This window comes from Trachurus trachurus (assembly GCF_905171665.1).
Source record: "Trachurus trachurus genome assembly, chromosome: 6".
NCBI classification, from domain to species: domain Eukaryota; kingdom Metazoa; phylum Chordata; class Actinopteri; order Carangiformes; family Carangidae; genus Trachurus; species Trachurus trachurus.
In genome coordinates, this window is record NC_139897.1 from 29,098,472 (window position 1) to 29,119,710 (window position 21,239).

General features: G+C 43.0%; 2 protein-coding genes across 2 annotated transcripts in view; one reads left to right on the forward strand and one right to left on the reverse strand.

The window, feature by feature from the left end:
- Positions 1–21,239, forward strand: part of LOC310987916 (voltage-dependent calcium channel subunit alpha-2/delta-4-like) — a gene marked incomplete at both ends in the record, with an annotated part of 71,784 nt that overhangs the window by 31,712 nt on the left and 18,833 nt on the right. Inside the window, 4 exons of the mRNA XM_083974385.1 lie at positions 35–125; positions 243–335; positions 1,158–1,279; positions 1,388–1,456. Of these exons, the coding sequence (XP_083830511.1) occupies positions 35–125; positions 243–335; positions 1,158–1,279; positions 1,388–1,456 (375 nt within the window). The remainder of the gene's footprint in view (positions 1–34; positions 126–242; positions 336–1,157; positions 1,280–1,387; positions 1,457–21,239) is intronic.
- LOC310987584 (uncharacterized protein) lies at positions 3,818–5,807 on the reverse strand (the record flags this gene model as incomplete). The annotated part of the gene is made up of 3 exons (XM_083973908.1): positions 3,818–4,299; positions 4,612–5,301; positions 5,762–5,807. 3 exons carry the CDS (start codon positions 5,805–5,807, stop codon positions 3,818–3,820), a joined length of 1,218 nt encoding a protein of 405 aa, XP_083830034.1.

Here is a 21,239-nt window from a genome sequence, read left to right on the forward strand (position 1 = left end):
GTGAAGTTTTTTAATGGTCCTGTCTGTTGCCCAGGTGATGAGGTGCTGCTGCAGCAGACGCTGTTTGACGCCGTGGTAACAGCTCCACTGGAGGCATACTGGAACGCCCTGATGCTCAACGACAGGTGAGACGAGAGACACACAGGTTTTATACTTAAACTTGGACTACATTTAAAGTCTGTGATGTTTCAGAACCACAGTTTCACCAAAAACAAATCCTGTTTGTGTTTGTGTTTGTTCAGGGTGGAGCCCGGCATGGAGGCGGCCTTCCTCGGTACTCGCTCCGGCCTCATGAGGATCATGAGATACGCAGGGGTGGAGAACAGAGTGGCAAAGTGAGTTCAAAGTGTTATTATCTTATTATCATTATTTTTATGTAGGAAAACTTTTCTCTTTACAGTAACATTCAGGCAGTTTGCAGCTTCCCCTCCCCCTTCCACAGAGGCCTGAAGCTATGTTTGATGTTAAGCTTCTTTTCTATTCTGGGCTTTTATTTTTTGTGTCTTTTGTGACAGAAACAAATGTCTCTGTATAAAATATAAAATGCCCTATAGAAATACAATATTGATATAGAGCAGTGTAAACTTATATGTTACCTATAATTAAATATGTTATCAGGTAATATATACATAGTATATGTATAGGTCATATATTATATGACATATTGCAATCAGTTTTTTTTATATCTACAGTATCTAATTTATATGATACATGATGTTTATATGTAAAACAACATGTGTTTTTGAATGTTTTCCTTATTAATTTTACATTAATTTAAAATGTCGGCCTCAGACTTATTGTAATGTCAACTTACATTGATGTGGACCTTGGGGTAGATGTATATTAATCGATAGATTCATGCACATAATGGTATGGACTAAAGAGGTCATACATATACAGTGTATATACATATGGAATATATGTGGAAATTCAACGTATTGTTTCCTGGGTGTAGTCAAACCAGGGATGTTGTCGTTACACTTCAGCCATTTTTTGTAGTTGGTTGGAAACGTAGCACATGGGCAACAAATCATAGACCATTTACCCAGTTTCCCTAAGAGGATAAATAAAGTTTATCAAAGTTACATCACAGGTTTACAGTGATTTTCCAAGTTAAAAAATATTCCCTGAATTTGAACGTCCACTCAACTCAACAGGAAGTTTCTGACCCCGGCTGATAAAGACAACCTGTTCACCATCGATCACTTCCCGCTGTGGTACCGCCTGGCCGTGGAGTACACACCTGGGATCTTCTACTACTACCCAGTCAACGACAAAGGTGCGTCTCCACCTGTCTCCACCTGTCTCCACCTTTCTCCTCAACACCTCCCACTTCTCACACTTCCCTGATCTTCTGCTGATGTTAAACTGAACTTTCTACCAACAGGAGTGAAGTTCATCGTCGCCACGACGTCAGTAACGGTGTCGTCTGAGGGGAAGACGGCCATGGCAGGAGGTGAGTGTCGATCAAGCTTTCGTTTTTACTTAATGTGTGTTATGCTTTTCCTGTCTTGGTTCGTGTATTAGTGTTATCGACTTTATTGGCCCACATCTCGTACAGAACTTAGGACGACTGTAGGTCAGTAAAAGTTAAAGGGACATTGTGTAAGTTCTCCTGTTATCTATTCACGAAAATCGATTATTTGGTTCAAAAGTCTGTTTTTCATTAATCAGTAATCGCCCCATCAACAAACTGAAGTGTTCCTTTCAGCTCTGAATGAGCCGTTCATATCATTCATATCTACATGGAGCGGGTAAGCTCGGTGCTGCTGCCATGTGGTGTCGCCATGTTTTTACGTTCAGTGGCAGCGTGACAGTAGGAAACCACGGAAACTCAGCAGAGACACCGGAGCTGTCGGCTCAGGTGGAGGTGGCATCTGTGAAAAGTCACCGTGGTAACGCAGTGAGGAGGAATGGAGCGTTACACTGATGCTGCATTCACCTGCAGTCGGGCAGACGGCCGTCGGTAACAAACCAGATGTCATTTAGGCTCAGAAGTCGAGAGAAAGCCGGTAAAACGTGGGTCAGGTAAACAATACAACATCGCCATGACAACATATTGTCACGTGTATTGTTTTGCCTCATGCTGACGGACCACTTGTTTACATAGAGGCTTGGTTATGTCGTTACGTGCAGCGGCTGTTGTCCGTCTGCGGTCTGCCCAATTTCACGTGAATGCAGCATGAAAAATACGATTGAGTTGCTTGCAATATACAACAACCGTGACGCTAGAGTAATTCCTACACAATATACCTTTAAAAAAGCAACAAGTTAAGGGTTAAATAGTTTATGAACAACCTTCAGTTCAATTCACTTTGCTATTTTTTCTTGGCATGTGATATTGAATGTTTGACTATGTGCTATTAAAATGTATCTTTGGTAATTTCTGGCTTTATTATGAAAGGGACAGTGAGTAGTAAATGGGAAAATTAGAAAAGAGAGCGAGTGGATGTTTTGCAGCAAAAGGCCTCAAGTTGGATTAAATTAAATAGAATGTAAAAAGCATGAAGAAGAAACATAGACGGGATCTGAAGTTGGAGCTAATTCAAGAAAGAAGCTGCAGTTGTTGTTGTTGTGGGTCAGGTTGTCTGTTGTGATTCTTGCCTTGAAGAGAAAACAATGTTTTGCAGCCTGTTCTCTAGATGTCGCCTTTTTCTCATCTGAATAATTCAAGGGTCTGTAGTCAGGAGCGGAGGGTTCAGGAGGAAGTGATTCAAACATCCTGACAGCAGGCAGATGCTCCTGTCATCATATAGTGATCATCTTGTTTACAAATCAGACTCTCTGAGTGTTGACGCTACGTCTTTTTACTGCGCCGTGTAGCAGTGTCGCTGGATTTTAACATTTTATGGAACAGTCGTCTTTGTGCAAGTGAAATCTTTGTGTGGAAGGATAAAAAAAACATGATGTGAGGGGAAGAAAAGTGTAGATAAATATAGAGTTTATTATCTTCAGCATATGATTAACAGTCCTTGAGTTTGATTTGAGACAATGTTTCATGTGCTTATCACAGAAAATATGGAGAAAATAAATAACACATAAGGAAGTTACAATAACATCTCATTCTTCGCTATGTTGGGAATCTAACTGCTCCAGTCGTTGAGCTTTTAAGAGTTTGTTTGTGCTGGGTTAGAAGTTGTTGTAGCTCAAAGCTTTGGCCACTAGGTGGCAGCACAGCTCTAGCGTCCGCTGGACTGCAGTTTGCATTTCAGTGATGAAGCCTAAAGCAGCATTTCCCTGACAGCAGCAGGACTCGGGTATGGTCTGAAGTTATTTGGAAGAAATTCAACAGGGCGTCCATCGAACAGAGGATCAAGTCTCAAAGTGGGGATGTTAAAGAACTTAAAATATGCACAACAAAAAGGGTAAAGAAAATCCCACAGATTCACAGACATTTCTACTTTCTGAGGTTGTGCTTGTCGGGCTCAGGTACAAAGACAGACGACGCGAACGAAAAAAGGTGGGTTTATATTTCTAGAGAAAGAAATTAAACGACAGATGAAGGGAAGTCAAGGTGCAGAGGTGCCAAAGAGCAGCTTAAGAGGAGTTTCAAAGCTGGCTGAGAGATGCAGCGCGGGGAATTACAATTCACAGAGCATCCATACATTAAAAGAAGTGCTGCAGCATTCCTGTTTCACTGAGTCGAGTCCATCCGGTCCGTTTGCCGTGCAATCAGTCCCGCACTGAGGTTTCCAGCACAGTTGCAGAGCTGCGGGGTTTCCCTCTCCACGTGTCGTCTCATCAGTGATGAGCGCTGACGAGCAGAAGCAGCCAGAAAGTCCAGGGAAAGGACTGAGAGTCAGTAGGGAGCGTTGTGTCAGAAGCTGCTGATTCGATACCCGTGCACGATGCCGCAGGCCTCTTTGGGCTGCGTCTCCTCCGGCGAGCTCGGGGACGACATCTGTCCGTCCTCCAGGTCGGTGTCGTTCCCCGACTCGGCCATCAGAGGCTGGCCCCGGTTCTTCATCTCCTTCTGGTACCGCGCCATCAGAGACGCGTAGACGCAGCCGTAAGTCGCGGCGACCACCATCATGACGCACACCGTACCGCAGACCACTCCCGCGACGATCTGCGTGCCGTGCGCCCGGCGGACGCTCACGGGCCGGTACCGTTGGCGAACGCATTCCTCGTTGCTGCTGACCCGGCCGGGCGGACAGGGAGGCCGGGTGGCGTAACCCGACGCGCCCTCCTTGGACTGACTCTGCAGGCAGTAGCTGAACATCTCTGCCGGTACGCTGCGGATGTCTCTGCCTTTCAGATCCACCGGGAGGCTGCACCGCATCGCATCTACCTGCCCATCTATAAAACAGACAGAGAGCGGAGGCAAAGGAAAGAGAGGGAGGACAGGGAGGGAGACGAGGAACAGGGACAGACAGGGGAGATCAAGAGAGATAGAGGTCATTATATTCTTAGATGTCTTTGCTCAGCATACATCCATCCTGCAGAGCAGAGATTAATTGCTTCGATTAGACAGCTTTTGAAGTACAGACTCGAAATACAAAGTGATTTGCTCCGGCGCGGTCTTAAACCGGTGTAAGCCGACTGCCAATACCATCAGCTTCAGAGTATTTGAGATTTATTCGGAGGGGTCTGCTAACAGCCCTTGCTCACCCCGGTAAATCAACCACTCCATCCAGTGCTTGAAGTCCCTCAGCTTGCAGTCGCACTCCCAGGGGTTTCCCGCCAGCTGGAGCTGCCGCAGTCCCACCAGGGGCTCGAAGGTGATCCTGTCCAGGGCGGCGAGCCGGTTGCTGGCCAGGGACAGCCAGGTGAGTCTCTGAAGACCGTCCAGGAGGCCTTTAGGCAACCAACGGAGGCCATTGGAGGACAGGTCAAGCCCCTGCAGCCACCACAGCCCGTTGAAGACCTCTTTGCTCAAGCCGACACTCCCCTGGCTCCCGTTCAAGGCCTGGGTGGCCTCTGTGCCGTTGTTGTTGGGTTCCAATGTCACCAGGCGTACCCCGAGGTAGTTAGCGGACAGGTTGAGCCATCGCAGGCTGCTTAAGCTCAAGAAAGCTCCAGGCTGCAGGGCGGAAAGATGGTTCTGGGAGAGATCCAAATGCTCCAGGCTGCTGCTGAGGTTGGACAGCTCCGTCTTACCCACGGACGAGAGGTTGTTCTGGGGGAGGCGGAGGACCAGAGAGTCCTGATCCAGAAGCGGTAGGATGGGTGTCAGGGAGAGGAGGCCGACAGCGGTGCAATCGGTGGTGTTCCCGTAGCAGGTGCAGACGCCGGGACAGCCATGGACCGAGCCCAGCAGGCCGAGCAGAACCAGCACCAGACTGGACAGAGCTGCATAGACTGGAAGACAGAAGCAACAAACAGAAGTGCAGCCATGAAACCAAACCAATCTAAAACTACATTTGCAAGCAGTGAGTCACAGAACGATGAGCCTGTCAAACAAAAACAAACTCAGTGTGCTGCTTCTGAGAATCTCTGCTTCAAACCTTTTTATTTTGCTACCAACTTTATTGAGCTTGCAGAGAAATGGCACTGCAACACCAACAGAGGAGGAAATTAGGAGGGAAATAAAGGAGAGCAAAGCTAATCCTGACTGGGAAAGGTTCTGCCTGCTTCTTTAATACCTGTGGAGTCTTGATGGAAGCTGAATACGAAATGACAATTTCCTTGGACCTTGGGGAGAAGTATTGATCTATTTTGGTCTCAGTGAGAAAGGTTGCGCTCTGCAGCTCTCAGCGTGGATAAAAGCATCAAGTTGACTTCCTACGGTGTGAAGGAGGAACTGTCTGGCCAGACTCACCCAGACTCTCCATGTGACTTCGTCCATAATGGTCCTGGTCCTTCATGTCTGTCGCATCAAGTCCAACACTTCAGGCCTCGGGCTGGCTGCATCCGGCTGTGGAGAAAGATTCACAAAACAAAAAGTTTGTTTTTGAGGAAATGTAGACTTAACTTTTAGAAACTAAATCCCTCAATGAGGGTAAAGAGTCTCAACGCCGTCCTGAGGAGGCCCAACACCAAAAACAATCCTTAAGAGTGGGGATTCAACAAACATTCTTGGAAGTGCTTGGTAATGTTTGGTATTTAAACTATCCTCTTATCAATCACCTAAATAGCCAATCAATCGATCAATCTGGTTTTAAAGACCAGTGAACAGATGATAGTCAGTCTTACAACAGCAAACCCCTCAGTACCCCCTGGTGGAAAGGAAAAGTAACTGCAACACCATCGCACAAATTTACCTTCACATTTTTTCGGCCTCTCTGCATTGATATATTGTGTCACTGATTGGTCGACACACGAAGCAGAATTAACTTCCGTTATTTATTGTCCAAGCTCTAGAAAGGCAGTGGTTGAATCAAAGCTGCAGCTGCAGATTCCTAGAATCTAAATTTCACCCACGACTCTGAACCTGAAGTGATTTAAACTACTAAATGTTTCAACAGCTCAGCAGACTGAAGTTTTTTTTTCTACCAAGTCTCCAGGGCTGAAAACTTAAACCAACATTAAAGTGCCACACAGACTCTGGAGGTTTAAAGTTATGCATGGCATTAACTGAAGTCTCTGCTCCACCTTTTTTTGCCAACGTCTGGATTAGCTGAGAGTTTGGAGCTGCCAAGATGGCGACGGCGGAGCAGCTCCCTCGTCATGGTGGAGAGCAGTAAAACAGAGACAACCAGATATTTTCTAACTGTTGTTCTTAAGAAAATGAGCAGGACTTTAATTTTTCGATCCGCAGTCGGCTGGAATTACTCCTCCCACTTCACTGGGGGATAATCCTCTTTGAGCTTTGTTTAGATTTACTTTGCTCTTTCTCAGCTCCACAGCTCTTTGCATTTATTCATCTCATTGGTTCCAAATGAAAGATTCACTCGTTGGTTCTTCACACGTGGGCCACATAAAACAATCTGATAATGTTCCTCCCATGAGCCCGTTTCCAAAAAACTCTCGGGGCCGACAGAAAGAGTGCAACGCGATACGTGAGATTAAGTGTGAGTGCTGCTTCGTATGTACAGATTAAAATAAAACATCAACAGCTTAGTCTTGGTGGCAGAGCTGATCTACAGTCTGTATATTGGCATTACAGGCCAGAGTTGTGCTGTGATTCACAGCATTTTGCTTGGCCTCAATCCTTTTCATTCTCTCCTCTCCTGCTCGGGGGGAACACACAAGGAGCTTCGTGATGAAGTGAAATAATCCTCAGTGTTTTTCATCCGGCAACACACAACACCGGAGAAAAGTCAACGCCAACTTCTGTCTCCCTGACGCCCACTCAGAATTCCTGTGTGCTGCACATACATTGTCTCACACATGCAACCACAAAGGAACTGTTTGTACTCCTTTGATGATTCGTCGTTTTTTTTTTAAATATTTTATTTCATTAATTCGCTAATTCGTTTCCTCTTGATATCTTTAGCAGTTTTTTTTCAGGCTCTCAGATATGCAGAGGGATGTATGCATGAGCGATAAAGCTGCAGAGAGGAAAGAAAAGTGCTGTCACTCTATCATTCGTCTGAAGCTGCTATAAAGAGCCGGAGAAACGCTGCCTCAAGGTCTTTCCTTTGTTGCAGGTCTCTCTTTTGTTAAGTTGGCACAAAGATGCCAGTCACTCTGCTGTGGACTGCGTGAGGCAGGAAGGTGCCTCGAGGCCACGAGTGACATTACTGAACAGCAGGAATTACAATGCAGGTAGAAGCAGGGAAGGGGGGATAATGGGAGGACGACAGGAGGGAGTCGAATGTTTGACGTCACCTCGCAGCATCGAGAGGCCAAAAATTAGAGGATGTTCGTGTACAGTAGGAGCAGATGTTCTCACCACCATTTTGGCCAAGTGAGAACGGAATCAAGTGTTTAATTAATGATTTGCAAGATGTTGAAATTGGCTTAAAACCTGCTGAACTGACTTATAACATCTCAGACTGAACACAAAGTCAAGTTTAGAGGCTAAAGACACAACTAGAACCCATTCATCCATCTCTTTAGGTTATCCTCTTATCCACGAAAAAGATAGCAGAGGCCCCTCCAATCAGCATGAATTTTTTTTATTCCAAGTGTTCATATTAGTTGAATATTCAAAATATAGACATGAAGAACAGTCAAACACCTAAATAAATAACTTACTCGCATTGTATATAACCCACATTAATAAAGGCCAGGTAGTTACTGTCTTGGTATTTTTCTTCAATAAGCTTTAGATTAAATAAAAACATTGGGTTTTTAGTGAAAATAGTTCTGTTGAACTGACTTGGCGCCGTATAAAGGCAGTGCATTACATCTCCAACACTAGTACACCTCATACCACCAGATCCAATCTTTGAATGTATCGAAAATGGTGGAAAACTGCAGTTCCTCTCCTGACCACGAATGAGTCTCCAAAATTGAGCCATTCCCCGTAGACTCCCATGTTAAAGTAAACAACTTTACAGCCTGGTACAAAAACAGTTTTGGGGATGAATTTTTATATAAATCACTCTTTAAATCCTGCATAACTGGATTAAATATGGTTTTATTCAAAATTTCCGGTCTTCTTTTGACCTGCAGTTTATCAAATCAGTCAATGAAGTTGATCTTTTGTTAACCTTAATTCGACGCCAAAGCCAGATGTTCTTCTGAAGGTATCAGGACTGGTTGGCTGATCACAGGTCCAGTTTTAAACTAAGGAATAATAATAAAAGAAAAACATAAAACAATATAAAAATCCCAGTAACTCAGATGAGGCGTTGAGTGACAGCTGGGTCTCACATTAGATCCACTACATCAGCCTATAAGAGGATGAGCTGGAGCCTTCATCAGACCTTAGAGCATCTTATAGGACAGGTGACCCCTGACCCCTGATGGTCGTTGACAACAGATGGACATTGCATCGCGTTACACGTTGTTCAAACAGGAGAAAGGATTCACAGAAAACCATAAATCCTTCAGACGGAGCCGAAGATTAAAAAAAAAAAAACACACAATAACTCCCAATCGTCGTCTTTATCTTTTACTTTAGGGATCAGCGCACCATCAAAACACACTCCGCACTCCCACTTACACACACACTCCAACACACGTATAGCTGCAAGCTGGGGACCAAAACAAAAGCAAACGTAGAGGGGGGCTGGTGTGTCATCTTGTGTTTATCAAGAGCTGGAGTTTGCTCCTGGCTGCTTTTCTGCTATTCACCGCCTCCTTCCCTCATTCATCGGCCTCTCTGAGCGAGGCCTCTCCTGGCGTCTCTTTCTTTGGACTCGTGACTTTTAAGGACAGTTGAGCGCCGCCGCCGAGAGCGCCGAGGCTTCTGGGTCTAGGTCGAGGACGTCAGATGCACCTAAAGTCAAACTTTTACCCCGACAGCCTTTGTCTGTTAGATACAGTCCGTCCACCTCTCCGGGGAGGCTCCTTTGACTCGGCTCTTTTGTTTACACCAGTGTAGTAGGTTGGAAACTGTACACTCGTGTTTTTAGGGTGATTCAGACTGAACACAAAGTCAAGTTTAGAGGCGAAAGACAGAAATAGAAGTCATTCATCCCTCTCTTTAGGTTGTGCTTTTATCCACGGTGGCGCTTCTTGAGTCTGTTCGGCCCCAGGATGAAAAATAGCAAGAGTAATATGATGAAATGATGTCATCTTTTTTAGATTTTCAAAAAGATAGATGTGAAGAACAATAAAAACCTTAATAAATAACTGACTGACATTGTATATAACCCACATTATTTAAGACCAGGTAGTTTCTGCTAATGATCTTTAGATTAAATTAAAACTTTGAGTTTTTAGTGAAAATAGTTCTGCTTCTGAGATTTCATGGCATCAATGATCCATTGGTGGTTTTAAAGCCAAGGGAGAATCGTTTTGAGACATTTCTAGAAAAAGTTTGTTGTTCCTCTGGGACCCCCGAACAGCTTCCTGTCTTACCTGTTGATAAGTTGCACCTCTGATTTTCCTACATTGGTTTGGTTTGATCTGGTTCCTGGTTTCAGTTTTGGTTATTTATCACATCAGTGTTGTCTGGCTGGAGAGTTTCTATGAGTCTGTTATAGTTTGTCAGGATAGAAAGAACTAAGGAAGCCCAGGTGTCATTTAAATGAAAACTGACTGGAAGGACAGACTGATGTACGAGAACTTCTTTAGACTCAAAATATTCTGGTAAAACTTTCTGAACAAATCAATTGTGGCTATTTTCAAAAGGTATTTTTCCGAAAGCATGTTTTTGAAAAAGGGAGTTTTGGGTGTTAATGGGAAACTGTTGGATCACAGTGAAGCCAATGGGGATAATGTTCAAATCTTGGCATTGGTCGATCTTAAAGAGGAACTATGCAGGATTTGTAGCTTCACTATGCTACATTTTTACCTTAACTGGAGTAATTGTGATGGTTTAATAAATGGATTAACTTGTTACAAGGGAGAACAGAGGCTCTCTGCCTTCAACGTGTGTGTCACTTATTGCCTCTCTTGGCTGAAAAACAACTTTGCAAGATCGGAGTCGCTGCCCCGGTGTCCCAGCTCTCGTCTCTGCAGCACCGTGATACAAACGCGCCCCGTAACCCGTAATCTCTTGTTTATGACGGATTAAACTACAGGTCACAACATCGTCTTTGATATATAAAGTTATCTACCGCTCTATTGATTGCTTTTTTTGCCGGCTTTGTTGTAAACAAATGCACATGGCCAGGAGGAGGGTTAGCAAAACAGTGGAAAAGCGACCAGACTTACAATAGTTGCTCTTTAAAGAGTCTGAATCCTGTACCAAGTGTTGGTGCTAGAAGGAGCTGAAGTTCGACCAATCCATAGAAAAAAGCTCTCTGTTCTGTCTCTTCATGTTTATAAATTGGGTTTCCTTGGGACGATCATCTTGGTTACAGTAACCGTCGGCAGCGAGGAGCAAACAGCCGTGGAAACAAACAGCTCGTCAAATGCACCATCAGTCAGATTAGACGCCGCCCACACATCAGCGGCAGGTCACAGATTAAAACAAAACTGCGATTTCAATCCCGGAGCGGGACAGACGCCTGTTCTGGAGTCCAGATGGTGCTGGAACAACTGGTCCCATAGAAACGCCTCATCCACCCCCACCGCCACTGCCACTGTACACCCCCTACAGGAGCCACCGCTCTGCTCACGCTGTGTTATCTGGGTTTTTTTTACTGTCGTGGCATCATCATCGAACCATCTGCTGTTTTGTTGATGCTCGCATTTAAAGCACTTCCCCAGGACCAGCAGTAAACAGCGTCGACGCCTCATATGGCGCCTCATGACCTCACAACCAGGGCGGCCATTGTTGTTGGAGCTCCAGCAGCGAGTGTGCGTCATTACAATTTCAACTTAGATCTGAATTTCTACTCTTTTCTAACTCTGAGCAGTGAAGTGTGTGGTTATTAGCCGTCTAACCACACAACTGTGCTTTTACTCATATTATCGCTTATTACTCAGGTTATTATATGAACATTAGTGTTTGTTCCAGCGCAGCAGAGACGTGCTAATCTGCCACTTCAGCTTCCTGTTGATGGAGCTCGTCTTTCCACAGCTGGTGGATTTGGTTGCAGCTCATAGACTTTATACTCTGATGCACACGGACATTAAAACACTGTCGGCTTGTTTGTTGGCTCCAGCTGTTTTGGAGTCGTTGTCTCTTTTATAATAGTGGACTAAATACCCATTCATTGTTGATATCAAACTGTCACTGGTCTGGTCCTACACCTGAGACACTGCTGCTCACCAAGCGTCAACAACTTTTGGATTAACTGGAAATTAGACGCTGCCAAGTCGGCGACAGCGAAGCAGCCTCACAACCACTCATCAGTTGATCACATGTCTGGTGTTTCCGCCTTTAAGATAGATCTGTTGTTCTCAGGGCTTGTTAAAGGAATAGTTCATGAAATGAAATGAAAGTCATTAATGACTCACCCTCATGCTGATGAATACCCCAGAGTTTTTTTATTCCTCAAAGTGCATCTGGAGACCCGGGAGGCCAGTTCCTAGTCCAACCAAAACTTTATATGAGAGTAATAGGGGCCAACACAAAAACGTCCATAAAACTACACAACAACCATTTAATATTCCTCCACACTGCTCGTCCACTGCAATCCAAGTGTCCTGAAGGGATATAGTCCAGAGTTTACTCGAAACAACGTCATTTAGGACATTTTTACAGCCTAAACAGTCCTGTATTGCACTCTGACATTCACACGCCCTTGGCAAATGGTCTATATCCCTTCAGGACACTTGGATTGCAGCCGACGAACAGTGTGGAGGAATATTAAATGGTTTTGTGTAGTTTTATGGACGTTTTTGTGTCGGAGCTTATTACTCTCATATAAAGTTTTGGTTGGACTACGAACCGGCCTCCCGGGTCTCCAGATGCACTTTGAGGAATAAAAAAACTACTCTGGAGTATTCATCAGCATGAGGGTGAGTCAATAATGACATTCATGAATTTCATTTTTTGGTGAACTATTCCTTTAAGCCGGACTAATAATGGGGACATTGATCAAATAACTACCAAAAAATGACCACTAACGCCTCCAACAAGTGTGTGGGATGAGATGGATGCAGTTGTTGTTGTCAGTCGATAAACAGAAACTCTTAGATCAACATTACGACCCAACTCCTCCTTATGGCTCATAGCTGATTGATCTGAGTCTGATCAGAAAGAAGTAAAGAAGAGCAAAGAAGTAGAATAAAATTTTGTCTAATGATCAATTTAAACATAAATCAAATAAACTCTGATGAAGAATAAGACTTCATAATATCCTCAGCATCACATCTGCACTGTGATCTACGAGTGTTTGTTATTGACGATGTAAACTTCTCATTTGTTTTGGTTGTCGAGTTATTCCTTATTACGTATCTCTCTGTGTTAAGACATTTCTGCTGCAGCTCTTTAAGTCTCAGCTCCTCTTATGACTTCCTCAACAGACTAGACAGGAACTCTCCATCTTAAGGCTTTAAAACATCAGCAGCCTTCACACACACACACACACACACACACACACACACACACACACACACACACACACACACACACACACACACACACCCGGTTGTGATGTTTTGTGGGTTTGAGATTGTGTTGCAGGGAACAGTCGTGTGATGATCTCCAGTTCAAACTCTGCTCTGTGTGTTTTTGCCGCTGTGATGTTTCCTGCTTCATCTGCACTGCATCGCTCCGCTCTCCTGGGCTCTATAGTGTGGCGTCCCGCTAGCTGCTTAATGGCCTCTGACAGCCAGCCCCCCCCCTCACCCCCCCTCAACCCCCCCATTACCACCACCACCACTCCTCCTCCTCCTCCTCCTCCTCCTCCTCCACTTCCCCCTGTGGCTGCACTTTTCCTCCAAACAGCCTGAGAACAGAGAGTCAGCGGCTGAGCGCTCGGTCCAAAAGGCCGAGAGCAGAAACACACTGCAGCATCCACACACACACACACACACACCACACCGAGGAGGCAGTAAACAACACACACACACTGACACACACACACACACACACTACGACTGCATGCCAAAACACATGCACTGGCTCACTCCCACTTGCTCTCAGAGTCTCTCTATTACAAGCCCAGGCAGACATACTGTACTGTACGCTTCACCACTATGTGGCCAAAACTATCTGCACACCTGGTTCCTCCTGCAGAGAGGAACATCTGCTCAGCTCCTCCAGATGTTCAACCTGAGCTCTGACTCTGACGTTGACGTTGAGGTCAGAGCTCCGTGCAACTTCTTCTTCCACCTCAGACAAGTGAACAAGTGTGTATCCTGCACGATAATCAGCTGCAACAGTTAAAACGAACAGGAAACAATTTGAAGAACTGATGTTTTGTTAAAGTTTTTTTTTTTTTGTCAAGTTTGAGTTGACAAAATTAGAAATTAGTTTATGTTAAAGCATCTATAATAAAGCAACTTTAATTTTATGTTATGTGCATTTCTACGACGGAGTATTAGGGCCACATTGACAAATAAAAAAATCACAAACTTTGAGAATAAAGTCGTAAATGTACGACTTTATTATTGTAAATTTACGACTTTATTCTCGTAAATTTATGACTTTATTCTCAAAGTTGTTTGTTTTTTTCTCAATGTGGCCCTAATACTCTGTCGTACATTTCAGTGATCCTATGTTTCTATTTTTTTTATTATCTTTATCTATATTTTTTGCAGCAGCTTGGAGCTTTAAACACATTCCCCTCCTTCCCTCCAAGCGACAACAAGTCGACCTGGCCTCACCCTGTAAAGATCCTGGAGGTTCAACTGATGTTGGACAATTAAACCTGGAGTTGAATTCATAAAAACTAAAATAGAGGAAATATTAAATATTAATCTGAGATGAATCGATGCAGGTGGAGCAGCAGCTGCAGCAGCGTTTTCCTCTCAGTTTGGACCGAGAGGCGTGTCCGCTTACTTCTGGCCAACACACACAAACAAACACACACACACTTTCTCACTTTTGACAACACAATTGCACTGTATGTACAGTATCTACACACACATGCACACACATGCACATGCACACACACGCACGGTGCTCACCATCTGCTCTGCTGCTCCAGCCTCCAAACAGAGGAAGAGGAGAGGAACTGTTCTTCTTCTGCTTCATCTGCAGCGTCCGGTCCACGTTCAGAGTTCTCTCTCTACAAACCAGAACCAGAACACACACACACACACACACATACACACACACACACACCCTCAAAAGCCTCAGGTCCTCGTCCAGAACCAGAACCAGAGACCAGGACCTGGACTGGAGTTTTATCCCGGATCAAAAGGCGCTCGTCGTCGTCGTCGTCGTCGTCATCATGGTCGTCTTCGTCATCCTCCTCCTCCTCCTCCTCTTCATCCACATCGCTGCTGCTCTCTCAGCTTCCTCTTATTGTCTCGGAGCTCCGTCCAACACACACACACACACACACACACACACACCCAGCCTCCGACTGAGGGCGAGCGAGCCTGTGTGTGTCTGAGAGAGAGAGGGATAGAGAGAGGGAGAGAGAGAGAGAGAGAGTGCTAGAGATGCCACATGCTGCTGCTGAGCTACTGCTAATGGTGTGTGTGTGTTGTACTGAGTGTGTGTGTGTAATGTGCATTAAAGCAGTTTGACAGAAATAGTAACAGCAGAGTGTTGCAGCTGCAGGCTGAGCTCTGGATGAATGGAGGGAGAGAGACATTCACTTTGTATTAGAGAGAGGCAGAGAGAGAGAGAGAGAGAGAGAGAGAGAGAGTGCAGCTGTACGGTACTTAACTCACTCAGGACAATAGAGTAAATTTGCATTAGAGAAATAAAAACAACGACAACAACAACAGATTCTCCAGCGGTGAAGAACCTGAGCTGCACATGTGTGTTAACTCCTCACTGTGTTTGCTGCCACCTGGTGGTCAAACTGAGCCACTGCAGCCTCCAGGGGATTATTCACTTTTTTCATTTTTTTTAAATTAAAGTTAAACATTTTTAATAAACTTTAATATACTATTATATTATATTCTTTGTAGTTGTGTCCTCAATTTATCTAAAAGTTTTACGATACTTTATCATGGTAACACACTGTGTCCTTTACGTCGCCCGTCAGTTACGTTACTTCCTCCACATTTGTAAAGTTTTAATACGTCATTATTATTTCTCTCAAGTGAGATTGATCATTGGCTGTTACAGTGAAGACAGCAACTCCCATGATCCCACGCTGCTTCACGATGTCGTCAAAGTACGACTTTTGCCCCCTAGTGGCTGAAATTACACACTGCGCAATTACATTTTTTTTTTTTTATTGATTTATCTGATTATTATTTTGACTAATTGACTTATTATTTAGTCCAAAGCCGTTGGGTTTACTGTCATATATAAACAAAATATGTATATATAAACATCAAATAAATCCATATATCCATATATCGGCCAATTTTTTTTAAAATTTACTTTAGATCAATGAATCCACTGATCGTTGGTCAGGTTATGTAAAATATAATCCAGACTCTCTCTTTTTTTTTAATGCTGGCAAATAATTGTGAACTTTTTCTGGTTGTGGGTGGAGCTACACATGTGAAGCCCCGCCCTTATGTCAATTTGCCGCCATTTTTTGTTGCAGTTGCTTTACGTCCATCTGTTCCTCCTCCACCTCCATAGGTCGTTCTTTATTAAATGTCATAAAAACAACAGTGGGACTCTTTTCAACGGCGGATTAATCTAAATTTAGAGGATGTTTTAGGCAGCAGGACGATGTGTGTGTGTGTGTGTATGTGTGGGTGTGTGTGGGATGGATTCACAATACCAACATCACCCATGGCAACAGTCAGTCTGTGTCAGTGTGTGTTGTAACAGTGTTTGGAAACAGTGGAGCTCAGAGGAACGAGACACATCAGGCTGCGAAACAGAAACTTCACCTGACTGAGCTTTAATCTGGAAACTGGAACAAAGTAGAGACGAGATTCTACTGAATAATCTCAAACATGATTGAATCCCCCGTTACATTTACACAACATTTATTACTGGTTTTGATTTGACTTTTACTTTCATGCTGCTTCTTATTTTTTAACATTATTTATCTCTTTCCCCTTAAAATTGATTTTATTTTGTTATATTTATCAGTGGAATAATATTGATCTCACTTCCTGTTCGATCTCTTTATCTTTATCTGTAATTATTCTTTTCATAACATTTAATCCAGTGACAGATAGTTAGTTTGTTCACCATTAGTTCTCTGGCGATGGTTAAATCAAAATGTTGTAGGTATTTCAGGGTCAAATTCGACTAATTTGAGTGAAATCCTTTTCAATAGCCTATGTGGATTTATTATTATTACACAGCACTGAAAACTATGGTGGCCCTGAGAGCTCAATACACTTACTGTATGAATAAACTTAGAAAACCAACAATGAACAGATAAAATGTAAACAAAGACAAAGAAAACAGGAAGTGTTTCCAATAGAAATTGGAAAAAATGACCACAAAACACTAAACAACAATTGCACATAGATGAATTATGATATTTTTGTTGCTTTCTCAGCATAAATGTTAATTTAATGAGCTTTAAATTTAAGAACATTTAGATTTTTTGTAATGCATTGGCTGCATCTTGCATTTTCGAGGTGATAAAACCAGATTAGTTTCTGAGACGTTAACAACCGACACGATGAGAAGTGTGAAAAGTGACAGTGAGAGTGAGTTCACTGACGAGAGACGGAAATAAAAAAATAAATAAAAAAGCTCTGACTCAACGACGACAGATGTGTGAAGAAGAAGATGTGAATTAAAAGACAGCGGGCGAACTGAGCCGTGAAGCTTTAATGTTATTTCAACACAGTTTCATCACGCGGGAGAAGTTCAGTGAAATAAAAATAAAAACTGAACACTGCGAATCATAATAATAATAATAATAATTTTCAGTTTGTGTCATCATCAACTCTTCATGCACTAAACAAGACGGAGGAGAAACGAGCAGCTTTTTGACGTGTTGTGGTTGAAAAGCAGAATAAATGTGGCCCGTGTGGGGTTTTTTGGGCCCGTCCTTGCAGACTGCAGCAGAAACAGTGCAGCTGCAGCGCTGAAGGGCGACGATAAGGACACTGCTGACAGGAAAAAGGAGGAGAAGAAGGAGAAGATGAAGAATGAGAGGAGGAAGAGGGAAAAAAACGATAAATAAAATGAAAGAGCAGAGCAAAGCTGCCGAGCTGTGAGTCTGCAGAGCCGCTGTTTTTAAAGGAGCGACGCCGTAAGAGGTTTAACAGACCCAGAGGTCACAACTCTCCCCCTCAACAATAATATAAATGCAGCGTCACATTTCGTCTTCTTCATCTCTACTATAGTAACTGCTGCTTCACACCGACGTGAGTGACCCAGTTCAAAAGCTCAGACGCTTAAATGCGCGTTTATCCCCTCGTTGTTCAACAGAGATACAAGAGCCAAGAGTTGAACTGTTGAACCCTGAAGACACAGAGGAATAAATCTGTAAATATCAGGCTGTAATAAACAGAAAAATAATATAAATATGAAAACATTCAACAACTAAATTAATCCTTTAACCTTTAAAGGTCCAATGGCAGATGTTTGTGTTAAAGCTCCATACAGGATAAAGGTAGATGTTTGTATTAAAGCTCCATACAGGATAAAGGTAGATGTTTGTATTAAAGCTCCATACAGTATAAAGGTAGATGTTTGTGTTAAAGCTCCATACAGTATAAAGGTAGATGTTTGTGTTAAAGCTCCATACAGTATAAAGGTAGATGTTTGTGTTAAAGCTCCATACAGTATAAAGGTAGATATCCATGTGTAGTGTGATTATAAAGCAGCTCTAGGTTCTATATTAATACTGTGAAAGTATCAAAGCCTCAGTCCACAGAGAAATGCACACAGCCTGTATTCAGAAACTAAGCCTTAAAACCAGCCGTCAGGACTTCCTGTCACTTTGTGATGTCACAACAAAGCCCCGCCCCCTCACCACCTGGACCCACCATCCATCCAACAACTTACAGGATTTGGTTTCTCTGAGTGTTTTATTCTGAAATCTGCTCTATTTTTTATTGGATCACTCACAGTCAGCCAATCAGAAGAGAGGTTCAGAGCCTCCTCTCTTCTAATTGGCTGACTCCGAGCTGTTGTTACTAGAGCTCCAGAGATGGAAAACTACACTGAGATGGTTTTTGGGTTCTTAAAACGACAGATATATCTTCTTATGAATAAAAAATATGGAGCTTTAACCTAAACACCTGTATATATTAACATATTATTTTTATAATGAACTAACAGTGAAACCAAATTACCAACTCAGCTTTTAAGGTACTTTTGAATTAGCTAGTGACTTTCAGCTCATTTAGATTTTCATTCATTTAGTCAAACAATTATAAAATTACTACGTTTGGCTCGGTACTAATTACATCAACTTGCAGCAGTGTGTGTTTGTTTTTTTATGCAGATCAGCATCAGAGTGAAACAACTGCTGCTGCTGCTGCACGACGTCCAGAAGCTCAATAACAACCAGAAGTAAAAGGTTTTACAGCTGCTGCTCTGCTTTTCCAATAATATCAGTACACGAGAGGCTCAACACGTCGCCTCGTATCACTCACATCTGTGTGTGTGTGTGTGTGTGTGTGTGTGTGTGTGTGTGTGTGTGTGTGTGTGTGTGTGTGTGTGTGTGTGTGTGTGTGTGTGTGTGTGTGTGTGTGTGTGTGTGTGTGTGTGTGTGTGTGTGTGTGTGTGTGTGTGTGTTTGCAGACCAGCTGCCTGTGTGAGGAAGAGTTTTTCATTAGTGACAGAAACAAACAAACAGTAGCAGATAGACATCACTCTGCTCCGAGGTGAACGGCCCCCGCTGCTCCTGTAGCGCTGCAGGTTTCAGGTCCACATGGCAGCGTCTCAGCAGGAGGAGCGCTGGGCTTTTAGTTGCCCTGGTAACGGACTATATGTCGACTAACTTTATATGTTCTTTTATGCTTGTCCCTCAAAGTTTCTTATCAGGTGGTAGGAAGAGATGTGCATCATCATAGAGTCTGAGCGGCTGCAGTCCTGAGATTTGTTCCTTCAAGACTTCAATATCACTGACGGTTTTGTTCATTGGTTACGACGGCGTATTGTTGGTTAAAAAGAAACAAGTTGAGAGAGATGAAGGGGGGATTTCTAAGTTTGAAACTCAAGTTTAAAGTCACACAATCATGCAGAAAAAAATCTTGCAACTTTACTCAAAAATTATTCTCACAAATCATGCGAAAAAAGAAACACAAGTTTTTTTTTCTCACAATTTTGGTAGAGAAATTCAAAGGAAACACGTTGACTCTTTGCACAGTTGGACAGACATGGCTTGTTTTGTGTTTTACCTGCAGTTAAAGATCTGATTGAATTATTTTCTTCTACTTTCTTTACTTATTGTTTTAGCCCAGAATCACCAGATCATTATCAGCATCCAGACTTTGAAGAGACACATTTGCCATAAATCCCTTCCTCCATTAGAAAATAAAACAAATGTGTCCTTTGTTTTCTTGCATATTTGTGAGTTTTTAACGTCAGATGTGATTTAAATGATTAAATATCGGAGAATATCCAAGGTTTTTTCTTGGTGAATGTCTGACTTTTAAATGTCACAGAGTATCCAAGTTTGTTTGTTTTTTTGTGAATTTGCAACTTTAAAATTGGAAAGTACCGTCATTTTCGGACTATTGAGCACACCTGAATATCAGCCGCACCAGCTAAATTTTAAAAGAAAATAAACAGTATATAGGCCGCACTTGAATATAAGCCGCAGGTTTTCAATTTTGTAACATGAGATATTTACACAGAAAGACAGTAGGGAACTCTGCAAGTCCGCTCGCTTTTCTACTGTTTCGGTTACGCTCCTCTCACCCATGTGCATCTGTTTACAACGAAGCCGGCGAAAAATCAACAAATGGAGCAGTGGATAACGTTACGTAACAAATACGATGTTACGACGTGTGTGTTTGTGTAGTCTTAACCGTCATAAACACAAGATTACGGGTTACGGAGCATGTTTGTGTTGCGGTGTATAGAGACGAGAGCTGGGACACCGGGGCAGGCGCCGGCTTATAGTCCGAAAAGTAAGGTACTTAGTTTTAAACTAAGAAACTTATTTCACCATCTACTCCACTTCTTCCATTCCTTTTTTATTTGTTGAATTATTTATTAATAGTCTTCACTTACTGTATATATTTTTACATTATAAAAGTTTTGCAACATCCACTTCAAGGCTGACGATGTGTCTATGTCATGTTCGCAGCTTCTTCCTGCTGCCCCCAAGTGGCCGTAAGCAGTTAGTGCAGCTTTTTCACACAAGTATAAAGTACGACTTTAAGCTTCATGTAATAGAGATTATATTTTATATTATAAAAATTACCTTAAATGTTTAAAAAAAAAATTAATAGCGTACAGAGATGTGGGCACAGTAGGAACATCAGACTTGTGATGATTGTATGATTGTGTTTCTTCCTTGTTTGACAAAGTACTGAGGTCAAATATGCAGCTACAGCTCCAAACACCAACTTCACCTGCTGTGATTGGTTGTTGTTGTTGTTGTTGTTGTTGTTGTTCAGAGTCTAGTAGCCTGTCCTGTGTGTGGTTCAGAGTAACGTCTGAGTGACTTCACACAGTCTGTTAACAGAGTCTCAGCTGTTCACCGTCCCACCACCACCACCAGCCTCTAAACGCCCGTTCTGCTGCCGGAGTAATGAAGCTGCTCCGGTTCATCACTGACGCTCTGTGTCTGTGTGTGTGTGTGTGTGTGTGTCATTACTCAGCCTGCAGGGAGCACACACACACAAACACACACACACACACACACCATCAGGCTCATCAGTGTTTACATCCCTTCATT